Source organism: Rhinichthys klamathensis, unplaced genomic scaffold (assembly GCF_029890125.1).
Source record: "Rhinichthys klamathensis goyatoka isolate OS25496 unplaced genomic scaffold, OSU_Roscu_1.1 h1tg000011l_1, whole genome shotgun sequence".
In the NCBI taxonomy this organism is placed as follows: domain Eukaryota; kingdom Metazoa; phylum Chordata; class Actinopteri; order Cypriniformes; family Leuciscidae; genus Rhinichthys; species Rhinichthys klamathensis.
Window position 1 is genome coordinate 6,157,485 of NW_026606564.1, and position 12,315 is coordinate 6,169,799.

The following is a 12,315-nucleotide window of genomic DNA, read 5'->3' on the forward strand; positions in this document are numbered from 1 at the left end:
AACGTGCTGCGTAACACGAGAATGAACCTCATTGGTTCTTGCTGAAGCTCAAACGTGCTGTATAACAAGAGAATGAATCTCATTGGTTCTTGCTGAAGCTCAAACATGATGCGTAACACAAGAATTAACCTCATTGGTTCTTGATGAAGCTCAAACGTGTTGCATAACATGAGAATGAATCTCATTGGTTCTTGCTGAAGCTCAAACGTGCTGCGTAACACAAGAATGAACCTCATTGGTTGTTGCTGAAGCTCAAACGTGCTGTATAACACGAGAATGAATCTCATTGGTTCTTGCGGAAGCTCAAACGTGCTGCGTAACACAAGAATGAATCTCATTGGTTCTTGCTGAAGATCAAACGTGCTGCGTAACACGAGAATGAACCTCATTGGTTCTTGCTGAAACTCAAACGAGCTGTGTAACACGAGAATGAATCTCATTGGTTGTTGCTGAAGCTCGAACATGATGCGTAACACGAGAATTAACCTTATTGGTTCTTGATGAAGCTCAAACGTGCAGCGTAACACGAGAATGAATCTCATTGGTTCTTGCTGAAGCTCAAAGTCGCTGCGTAACACGAGAATGAACCTAATTGGTTCTTGCTGAAGCTCAAACGTGCTGTGTAACACGAGAATGAATCTTATTGGTTGTTGCTGAAGCTCAAACATGATGTGTAACACAAGAATTAACCTCATTGGTTCTTGCTGAAGCTCAAAAGTGCTGCGTAACACAAGGATGAATCTCATTGTTTCTTGCTGAAGCTCAAAGTCGCTGCGTAACACGAGAATTAACCTAATTGGTTCTTGCTGAAGCTCAAACGTGCTGTGTAACACGAGAATGAATCTTATTGGTTGTTGCTGAAGCTCAAACATGATGTGTAACACGAGAATTAACCTCATTGGTTCTTACTGAAGCTCAAACGTGCTGCGTAACATGAGAATGAACCTCATTGGTTCTTGCTGAAGCTCAAACGTGCTGCGTAACACGAGAATGAACCTCATTGGTTCTTGCTGAAGCTCAAACGTGCTGCGTAACATGAGAATGAACCTCATTGGTTCTTGCAGAAGCTCAAACGTGCTGCGTAACACAAGAATGAACCTCATTGGTTCTTGATGAAGCTCAAAAGTGCTGCGTAACATGAGAATGAATCTCATTGGTTCTTGGTGAAGCTCAAAAGTGCTCCGTAACTCAAGAATGAACCTTATTGGTTCTTGCTGAAGCTCAAACGTGCTGTGTAAAATGAGAATGAATCTCATTGGTTCTTGCAGAAGCTCAAACATGATGCGTAACACGAGAATGAACCTCATTGGTCCTTGCTGAAGCTCAAACTCGCTTCGTAACATGAGAATGAACCTCATTGGTTCTTGCTGAAGATCAAAAGTGCTGCATAACATGAGAATGAACCTCATTGGTTCTTGCTGAAGCTCCAACTTGCTGCGTAACACGAGAGTGAACCTCATTGGTTCTTGCTGAAGCTCCAACTCGCTGCGTAACACAAGAATGAACCTCATTGGTTCTTGCTGAAGCTCAAATCACTGCGTAACATGAGAATGAACCTCATTGGTTCTTGCTGAAGATCAAAAGTGCTGCATAACATGAGAATGAACCTCATTGGTTCTTGCTGAAGCTCAAACTCGCTGCGTAACACGAGAATGAATCTCATTGGTTCTTGATGAAGCTCAAAAGTGCTGCGTAACATGAGAATGAATCTCATTGGTTCTTGCAGAAGCTCAAACATGATGCATAACACGAAAATGAACCTCATTGGTTCTTGCATGTCAAGCGAACATGCTGAGCTTCTGTTTACCACAACTGATGTGTAAGTTGATGAATGTTTAGTGCATAAAAGCCGAAATTCAATCTGTTCATCATATAAAGTGATTGAGTCTCTTCAGAAAATTTGGACTAAACCTCTAATTCATATGGATTAGTTTTAGGATCTCTTTGTTAACTTTTTCAAGCGTCAAAGTGGCAGTTGCATAGCTGTCAATGGAGGGAAAGAAATCTCTCAGATTTCATCAAAAAGATCTTCATTTGTGTTCTGAAGATGAACGAAAGTCATATGGGTTTGGAACGACATGAGGGTGAGTAATAAATGACAGGATTTAATTTTTTGGGTGAACTTACCCTTTAATAGAATTATATGTACTTATATAATTATAAATTTAGTTTTAAAGTCACATCTGTGCAGGATTCATACACATAGATGTGAAAGGCAAAAGGTCAGAACATTCACACATTTTTTGCTTCGCATTTGTACGGCCTCATGGCAACAAGACTGTCCTTAACCGCTCAGTGTGGACAAGTGAGGCATGGTTAGATGAAACTTTGCCCTGTTAGCAGGAAATGATCCTCTCAATAGCACAATGTGAATCTATCCTGAGCCACCTGTCCTTTACTTGTTCTCTTCATGCTTTATCCAATCCTGTTCTTTATTCTTCACCCATCTCCCTGGTTATGGCGATGGAAGGATTGAGTTATTCTGCTGCATGCAGCAAAGCGCTTTATTTCTCTTGCTTGCTTGTTTTTAGCACATTTTGTCAGTCATTGGGAACTTCAGATTCCGAAAACAATTTAGAAACATCTAGCAATTTGAAAAAAAACTCTCTGTAAGAAAGTTAGCCTTCTACAAAGTTATTTTATTTTACATGAACACTTTAAACATTTGTAAGGATTTACAGTTTGGAAGTTGCAAGGGCTCTATTGTGTTTTTCTATTACTCTCAAATGTGCAAGTTGGACATGGTGTTTGTATCTATTAGGTGGCTGTGAATTGAACGAAGAAACTACAACATATATGCTATGTTTCTTGGAATTAATAGATGGAATCTTTTGAAGTTTTAGATGGATTCTAAAGCTTTCCTTAAATTTTATTTCTATAACCCATTCCGGTATATGTATGGCTTCATGTGTATTAATTTTTGTAACATGCAGAAGGTTTGCAGCTTGATAACCAGCAAATGACTTACACAGAACAATTGTCAATAATTTAAACAACAAAAGAGTGTATTTTTATTTTTTTCATGTTTTTAAAAGAAGTCTTTTCTGCTCTTAAGGCTTTTGTAACATTATAACTGTCTTCACTGTCACTTTTGATCAATGTAATGCATCCGTGCTCAAATAAAAGTATTAATTTCTTTCATCTCTTTAAAAAAAAAAAACGTACTGACCCCAAACTTTTGAACTGTAGTGTTTAATGTTACAAAAGCGTTCATCAAAGAATCCTAGAAAAAATTGTACACAACTGTTTTCAACATTTATAATTATTAAATGTTTCTTGAGCAGCAAATCAGCATATTATATTAGAATGGTTTCTGAAGGATCATGTGACACTGAAAACTGGAGTAATGATGCTGAAAATTCAGCTTTATCGTTGTAGGAATAAATCACATTTTAAAATGTATTCAAATAGAAAACAGTTCTTTTAAATTGTAAAAATATTTCACAATATTGCTGTTTTTGCTGTATTTTTGATTAAATAAATGCAACCTTGGTGAGCAGAAGAGACTTCTTTCAAAAACAAAAAATTGTACCGATCTAAAACTTCTGAAGTTGTCATTGGCACAGTTGCTAACTTGTTTTTAGTTGGTCTTCCATTTGTACCACCTGTGTTATTGCCTTTACATTTTACAGCAACAAAGAGATTTGAATAGTTTAGGAAGGTACATTTAAATGTAATGATAGTACAATTTTTATGATGATGTCCTGGCAATCACAGCTGTGTGTGTGTGTGTGTGTGTGTGTGTGTGTGTGTGTGTGTGTGTGTGTGTGTGTGTGTGTGTGTGTGTGTGTGTGTGTGTGTGTGTGTGTGTGATAGTAATACCAGTAATTTTCTTTTAACCTTGTGAGGACATTGTTTGATCTCAGGAGAAAGAAAAAACGCTTATAGATCACACTAAATTATTGTTGTTGTTGTTGTTGTTATTTGAAGTAAAGATACAGACAGTTTTCTGTGGTCAAGTACAACACCTTGTGCAAGATTCCAATTTCATAATTTGAGAAATAATTAAAAAAATATAAGGATTAATAAACCATCTGCCAGGGATTGTGTTTTGAATTTGCAAAATTGCCATGGTGAATATTGAATAAACAGTCCACCTAGTTTTGATAATCACCTAAGATCACTCGTTACATCCCTGTCTCATTCACACACACACACACACGTTGTCCTACAGCGTCCTCTAGCGCACGGACCAGCTCAAGGCAGGTGCGAAACTTCTTGACCATGCGCTAAAAAAAATCCTTGTCTTTAAATGTAGGCTTCATCTGACGTAGGCTTTACGCCTCTCTCTGGCTCCCCGTGGACACGAAACAATTGGCGTTTTAATCCAGCTATCTGTGCCTCCGGCTGCCCCGTAACGCATGCAACATGCACAGCGCGCATTACCTCATCAGCGGCCGTTCTGTCACTCATCACTGCAGCTGAACTTTCTCTCATTTCAAGAGCGAGACATGTGCACATTACCCTAACGTCCTTGCGCTGCGCATCTCGAGCTAAATATGCTAAAGCGAGTACTCACTAGTCTACTACCGGCAAAGAAGCAGCAGGATGCACTCAAGATGCCTCGCTCGAGACTGTCTTCCTTTGCCCTCTGCTATTTTTGATGCTCCGAACACTGTATAGCCACCCGAGGGGCTCACACTACAGTCAACCTCTGTTGTGATCCTGTGCTCGTTTGCGTGGATTGACGAGGGACCCACACCAACTCAAGTCAATGAGGATTCTGAGGCTCTTCCTGAAGAAAGGAGCGCATATGCTGCAGTGTCTCTGTGGACAACGATCGGAGCCGACCACAACCACCAGCGGTGAGACATTTAGCTGTGCATGCTCTCAGTTGAGCGATGAAAAACGCTCTCATTGGCCGCTGGCGCTGGTGAGCACATCTTCCGTGTCTGCGGTATACTATGCGCTCCCACTCCACGCATTTGTGCTATAACTTGTTTTGTGAGGGGCTCATGCGACTTTCTTGCGACCACTCATGTCATTCCATCTCACATCTTATGACCACGAAACGCATCTCCATCATGGTCATGAGCAGAAGCGCTTTAGTGGCGAAATCCGTGTCAAGGACATTTCTTTATTGGTACCGGGAACAAAGAAAGCAGGGTGAATGTAGGAAACTATTGATGCATATGCAGCAAATGCGGTCAGCGAGGCTATACGGCAGACAGACAGACAGACACGTGCCGAGCTCGTTTGAGGTGAGATGAGCTTTCTAGAGGAAAGTACGCGAGTGTCCTCCAGGACAGTGAACTTCAGCACCCCGGACAGCGACTCGATTCCGCATCGCAACTCTGGCTCATCTGAGAGTACCACCTCCTCCAGAGAGGAGCCCGTGCATCTCACTGCACATTTCAGACCACCAGGAGGCCCGTGCTTGTAATCCTTTTATGTAACGTGTGTTACAAGTTTCATGAGAGTATTTCATAATCAGCCCATTTGACCTTTCTCTTTCTTTATGGAAGACAAATGGATATGACACCCTTATAGTCTCACTTTCTCATTCACTTTCATTGTATGAAGTACTGAAAGTGAATGGTCACTGAGGAACTCATCCGGTCCAACATCTTCCATTGTGTTCCACTCAAGAAATACGATTTTTGGAAAGACATTAGAATGAGCGAATTATTTTGCGATCGCTTTAAAGGGATAGCTCACCCAAAAAATTAAATTAGCCCATGATGTATTCACCCTCAAGTCATCCTAGCTGTATATGACATTCTTCTTTCAGACGAATACAATTGGAGTTATATTTAAAAATGTCCTGGCTCTTCCAAGCTTTATAATGGCAGTGAATGGCTGTTTCTGTTTTGAAGTCCATAAAAGTGCATCTATCCACAAAAGGAAGCTAGTTATTTTACTTTATAAAGTTTTAAATATTAATATTTTTCTTACACAAAATGATCGCTTCGCTTCAGAAGGCCTTTATTAACCGCGCGGAGCACTTTTATCATGGATAGATGCACTTTTATGGACTTCAAAACAGAAACAGCCATTCACTGCCATTTTAAAGCTTGGAAGAGCCAGAATATTTTTTTTTATATTACTCCGATTGTATTCGTATGAAAGAAGAATGTTACATACACCTAGGATGACTTGAGGGTGAGTAAATCCTGGGCTGATTTTCATTTTTGGGTGAACTATCCATTTAAGGACTATACAACATTCTAATTCTGTGCAGGTACTAATTAAAATAAGAAATAAAAAGTTGCATTAATCAGAGATGACTATTTTAACTGCTTGTAAACAAATGGGAAATTCCACTCAAACTAATATACACAGCATTTACAAATGTATGCAGCCACAGAGAGTGCGCTTAACTATGTTATGCTGCTGCTGCTGTGCAATCCTTCACTTCATTAGATTTGACAAGCTTTTGCTGACCTATACACCTTTTCTGTTTATCCATTCTTTTGCAGGCAACTCAATTGTGCACAGAAGATCAGTTCTATTCAGCTGTGCTGCAACACATTTTTTTTTACTTTGAATGAATTGGTGTTTTTTTTGTGTTTTTTTGTAGTTAATCTATTAACACAGTAAAATCTAAAGGGATAGTTCGCCCAAAAATTGTAATTCTGTCATTATTTACATCATTGACTTCCATAGTATGGAAAAAAATACTATGGAAGTCAATGGGGCCCATCAACTGTTTGGTTACCAACATTCTTCAAAATATCAGCAGAAGAAAGAAATTCATACAGGTTTGGAACAACTTGAGGGTGAGTAAATGATGACAGAATTTTCATTTTTGGGTGAACTATCCCTTTAAATGCACAAATTTGATTTCAGAAATCAAGTCAAGTCAAGTCATCTTCATTTATATAGCGCTTTTAACAATGGAGATTGTTTCAAAGCAGCTTTACAGAGATAAACATACAATTTACGGTAACAGAGATTGTTTTGGCTTTATAGCGATTTTTGAATAGTGTTATTTCCAGCGAAAGTTGGTTTTGATTGATTCACTTCCCGCAAAATTATCATTTGTTATTACATTAGGGGTCACTAAGACGACGGCGTTCTCTCTAAACAGACTTTAAACGCGAACCTGTGACCGGATGGCGTTCACATGCGCATTCAAAATTGATTCTATAGTTAAATTCGTTTGAATATGTGCGCGCAGGTTTGTAATTTCCCAACAAACCATGCCTAAACAAACTACTTGTCTTGCCTATAAATTTAATGTCTCTTGTAGTAAAAAAACATAAGTGTAAAAAATGGTAGATTTAAGCAACAGTGCTCATCTCACTCACATCAAACCCCAATCAAACCACACTAGAAACACAAACACTGAGCTCAGAGTAAATATGCAATATAATGAAATAATATAACAATTTTATAAATTTATTTTAAAATGCAGTATTATATTAATTTAAAAAAGCTACAATAAATGTAAGAAGTTAAAGTTAAACCAAATGTTTCGTTGTCCCTCCCACATTAAAATGTGTTTGTCACAGCGGAGAAGAAAATAAAGCTGGATCTATTTGCTCCAGAATACTTTATTAACACACTCAAAAAGAAACAAATCACTCTCAAAAAACACGGACATCCAACTTTAAAGGCACAAATACGGAACAAAGACTAAAAAAAAACTCAATATATATTGACTCAAACCAATCAATTAAACAATAAACAGGTGCAGTGTCGTAATCAAACAATAAGTCCCAAGGAAACAAATACAAACAATGGAAATCGATCAGGAAACAGAAAAATCAACTCAAAAGTCAAATCAAAGTCAAACCAAACATAGCAATTATTTTAAAGCCATGCGATGTATTTTGTTATGTACTATACACGACACGTGTTATAATAGGCCAGTTTTATCAAATGTGTTACAACGGGTCTCTTCTCCATTGCTCTGTCCACTCCGGCCCCTTGAATGTAGATCACTGCTCTACTGGCCTGTGGACTAGTCAAGTCAAGTCACCTTTCATTTTATAGCGCTTTTTACAATACAGATTGTTTTAAAGCAGCTTTACAGAGATAACAGGAAAATAATGCAACAAAGTTTGTTTCTGCTGTACTGCAGATCCAGAAGAAAATACCGTCACAGTCCAGCTTAAGTAAGTTCAGTGATCAAGTTCATTTTTGTTGTAAAAAAGTTATTAATTTAGTTCATTTTTATATATACTGTAGCCGCTCTGGAGAAAACAGTGATGTCATCGTCCAGCTCAGTTCAGTTCTTATATAATGGTGTCAAGGCAGGCAGATCAATAATATTGCTGAATATTAAATGTCCCTCGACTAAGCAAGCCAAAAGCCAAATGCGACAAAGGCGACGGTGGCATGGAACCAAAACTCCATCAGGGCAGAGTGGGGGGGTCAGTTCTCCTCTGGCCAACAAACGAACAGTGATTATGACAGCATCACAGGTCAGAAGTCAGATTGGATTGGAACATTCAGAATATTTATCCAGTTCCATCTGTTGTCCTTAATAATCATACAGAACAGAATGAAAAGTCAAATGCCAAAATTTAATTAAAATGTTAACTGTTAAAAAAAAAAAAAAAAACTACAACAATGGCACTGCAACAAACAGTGATTCTCAACCCTGGTACTGGAGTCCCTCCAGCACTGCACAGTTTAGGAGTGAATTCCGTGAAGAGAACTTCGGGAAAGGGGCCATTTGTTCCAGACGAAAGTGAACACCTGAGGGCCCCTCCACAAGCCGTTAGTGAAGGGTACATGGGACTCACTCCGAAGGGAAGAGCTCTTGAAGTAGGGACTTATACGTGTGTGTGTGTGTGTTCCCGATCTGTTCTTAACTTTATAAGTTAAGCATTAAACACATATAGCATTAAGGGTGACATATTCATACTTAAAGCAAAAAAAAAAAAAAGATTTCAGGGGGCCTTTAATATGAAATGCATTGTGAAAATGTTAAATACATCTCAACAAAACAAAACAACTTAAATTATATTTATATGTTAACTCGCCATATCTAGATTTAAAATGAAGACTTGTCACTCTGGGTCAGGTGACCATTAACAATTAAATTACTTCCTCGAAGTGACCATTGCAAGTTGCCTTCGCTAACGGACTTGTGGAAGAGCCTTTTGTGAAGGGATTCAGTTGATCACTTTCGTTTGGAACGCCCATATAAATGGCGTCCCCTTCCCAAAGTGGGTGCAAGAATTCGGCCCATGTGTTTATGGTCATGTGACCCAGTGTGGAGAGCCCTCGCGATTCATTTTGAAGCCAGATAGCAGGAGAGTTCGAGTTAAGGTATAAACAGAACAATTCAAGTTGTTTTGTTCTGTTTGTGATTTTTACACACATTTATGTAATACATTTCATATGAAGTTTAAATAGGTTTCATAGACAAGAAATTAGTTTAACAGTAGATATACTGTATTAGGTGGTGTTGACAGCAGTGTCCAAACAAGAAATGGCCAATTTTAAAGTTGAGAGCAGAGAGGGAAGACACATGTATATTACAAACTATATAGTTATAGAATTATAGTATATAAAATAAGTTATGAAATAATACTTATAAAATAATTATGTTATCAGCAAAAATTAGAAATGTCTGTTGCAAGAACAACAAAGGACACTGTGCTGCATTGTCATGGTAATTCCAAATAAAGATTTTTTTTTTTTTTTTTATTACTTCGCCTTTCAAGTTCCAAATGCTACATTATGACATGCAGGTGCTCTGCCCTTCGGAGTGAGTAGGGCACAGGGATGCTCACTTCCAATTGGAATTCGCCCTAGATGTCTCCATAATCCAACACACCTGACAGTGTAAGGCCGTCTAATTCGATCCAATGGCGGTACTCGATTAGAGGTAAAGGTCTCACGCGTGTTCCGTCTTTTCTCATGGCAAAGGGATTTTTAATTAAATGCAATACATTTTATCTTACGTATTAACTCGTTATTTCATCTGACTCCATAAAATGAAAAGGTTTTTCAATTATATCTGTGCATCATTAAATATACATAAATGTTTGACTATTCCTTTTAACTCTAATGAAAATAAAGTCAAAGTCTGTTGGAATAATCAAATATAACAATGTATTATGTCAGGTAAATGTATTATTACAATTTCATAATCAATTGAAAGATAATCAATGCAAACCATCAAATGTTCTAGAACAAAGAGGAAAATCTTTTACCCGACATTATGAAATACATGAATGCTGAGTCTCGGCGACCCTCAGCATTCACGGGCTGATCGGAGGTACAGAAAAGATCCTTCCGCTGCATTTCATTATATAGCCAGACCCCATTTCATATGTAAACATGAGTGTAAAACTGTATGATAGTTGTTCAAATTAAAATCATATAGATTCTTGTGTGAGTTTGGGTGATCTCTGCAAGAGTGGGGGATGCGGGGAAGAAGTGTGTGTGTGAGATAGTTCGAATGTTAATTTGCAGCAAGGTCCTTCGTCTCATAGACCAGTGGTCAGGTCTCTTCAACCAGTTTTTCCAGTCTTACAACAGTCGGGTGCATTAAGTGTCCAACGTTACACACTTTGGGCCCTATTTTAACGATCTAAGCACATGGTCTAAAGCGTGCAAGTGCACTTAGGTCTTGTCCGAATCCACTTTTGCTAGTTTAACGACGGGAAAAATGGTTTGCGTGCCCGCTATTTACGTGGTGGAATTTCAAGTGGAAAAACTGAACATTCTGTCGCAAGGAAAAACATCTGCCCATGCGGGAGGTTAAAGCGTTAAACCGTAAATCTACGGGACAAAGTGTACGTGCGTTGTGGACCCGCCTATAGGCGTATATAACTAACGCGCTCTTTAAATAACAAAAAAAAATTGCGTCATTGACTTTAGACCAGGTTTTTGTTGGTCAATGGCTCAGTCTATTTCAGTTGCCTCAAAATAGCAAATAGCACTTTGCAGATTTAGTTAAATATATCTTTTTCACTCTCACTATCACATCTATCACATCTTTTTCACTAGACACTAGTGTCTATTTACAGTGCAAATAGCCCGCCTTGTTGGCAGAGACTATTAACATTAACTCCACCCACCAATGTTTGGTTGGGGCAGACAAAAGTACAAGACCTGCCAGCAGCAGTGGTGTAGGGAGTAAGGTGCATTGCATATACTTTTGACCCGATTGACCCGAGTTCGAGTCTTCTCACTTTTCCCATCGTATATCAGATTGGAAAGGCATTCATTTCCAATGAATATGAAGAAAATATGTAAAAAGTGTACATAAAAAAGTGTATGTAAAGTACTTAATATTTAAATTATCATTAGGCACTTTAATTCCACATATTTTCTTCATATTTATTGCAAATAAATTAACTTACAATAATAAACTATTTTCACCTCAGTATTTTAGTACACTATAAAAGAGTATGCAATAATAGCATATTAAGTGTAAATGATTCTATTTATTAATTGAATGGGACAATAAAGTCCCTACCCCTACCCGATAAATACGTGCTTATTGGGTAGGGCTAGGAGTAGGTGTAGGGAGGGCTTTATAATGTTTAGGACATTGGAGAATGTTCACCTGTGTCCTTCAGTGGAAACAAGAACATCTGACCATCTGTACAAAAGAGGTAATATGGTCATTGCCACAAATGTGCTTATTTGAATAGTGACCTACAAAACAGTGCAGAATCTTAATGATTTATTATTAATTTTACATCATCAAGTTTTGTTTTACATTTTTCCAAATCATAAAGCTTTCAGGTTTAAATGTCCAACCTTTGGACTGTATTGTCTGTATATCATCTGGTCAAAAGTAGAAAAAACTATATTTTGATAATTTGTGTAGCATGCAGCCACATCTTACTGCACCCATTTCATATGAATCCTGCAACAATGACATATTGTCTAATTGATGGCTCTGTGAGACGTATGGGTTGGGTATATTCAGGGTTCACCTTCTCCTTGGCCAGTGGCATGTGATGAGCAAAATGTGCTGATATAACGGTTTGTGTTCCATCACAGGGGTGCCTTGCTCCTCAGGTTTTGATTGCTTATGGCCCCATGACTAAACTGGGTTTTGAAACCAGGACAGCATTTCTCAGGAGCATGTTCAGGAGCCATCATGCACAGATCACCATCCCTGCCAGATGTAATGAGTTATCACTCCTCCCTTCAATTTGTTCATATGTCTTGGGAGAGTTCAAAATAAGTGTACCATAATTTTTTACATTTATTTATTTGTGGTGCTTTTTATTCCTTAAGCTTATTGTTATTCTTCTGGACAAAACTTCGGAGCGTAACTCATCCTGCACTGTTTGTCAAAGACTCATGAATGAGGTGCCAAATCGACTGGTTTATTGAGGAGTTGTGTGCTATGACTTCTCCACTGTGCAATCGTTAAAACGAAAAAGTGGGCAAAAA

General features: G+C 38.2%; 1 protein-coding gene across 2 annotated transcripts in view; it reads left to right on the forward strand.

Moving 5' to 3' along the window:
* fgf12a (fibroblast growth factor 12a) overlaps window positions 1-12,315 on the forward strand; it is a 79,754-nt gene that overhangs the window by 6,651 nt on the left and 60,788 nt on the right. The window contains exon 1 of one of the 2 annotated variants that reach the window (XM_056264778.1): window positions 4,246-4,805. The exons of the other annotated variant lie outside the window; for it this stretch is intronic. Within the exon in view, the coding sequence (XP_056120753.1) occupies window positions 4,715-4,805 (91 nt within the window). The 5' untranslated portion in view covers window positions 4,246-4,714. Of the gene's footprint in view, window positions 1-4,245; window positions 4,806-12,315 lie in introns of those variants that run through there. 2 annotated transcript variants of the gene reach the window in all.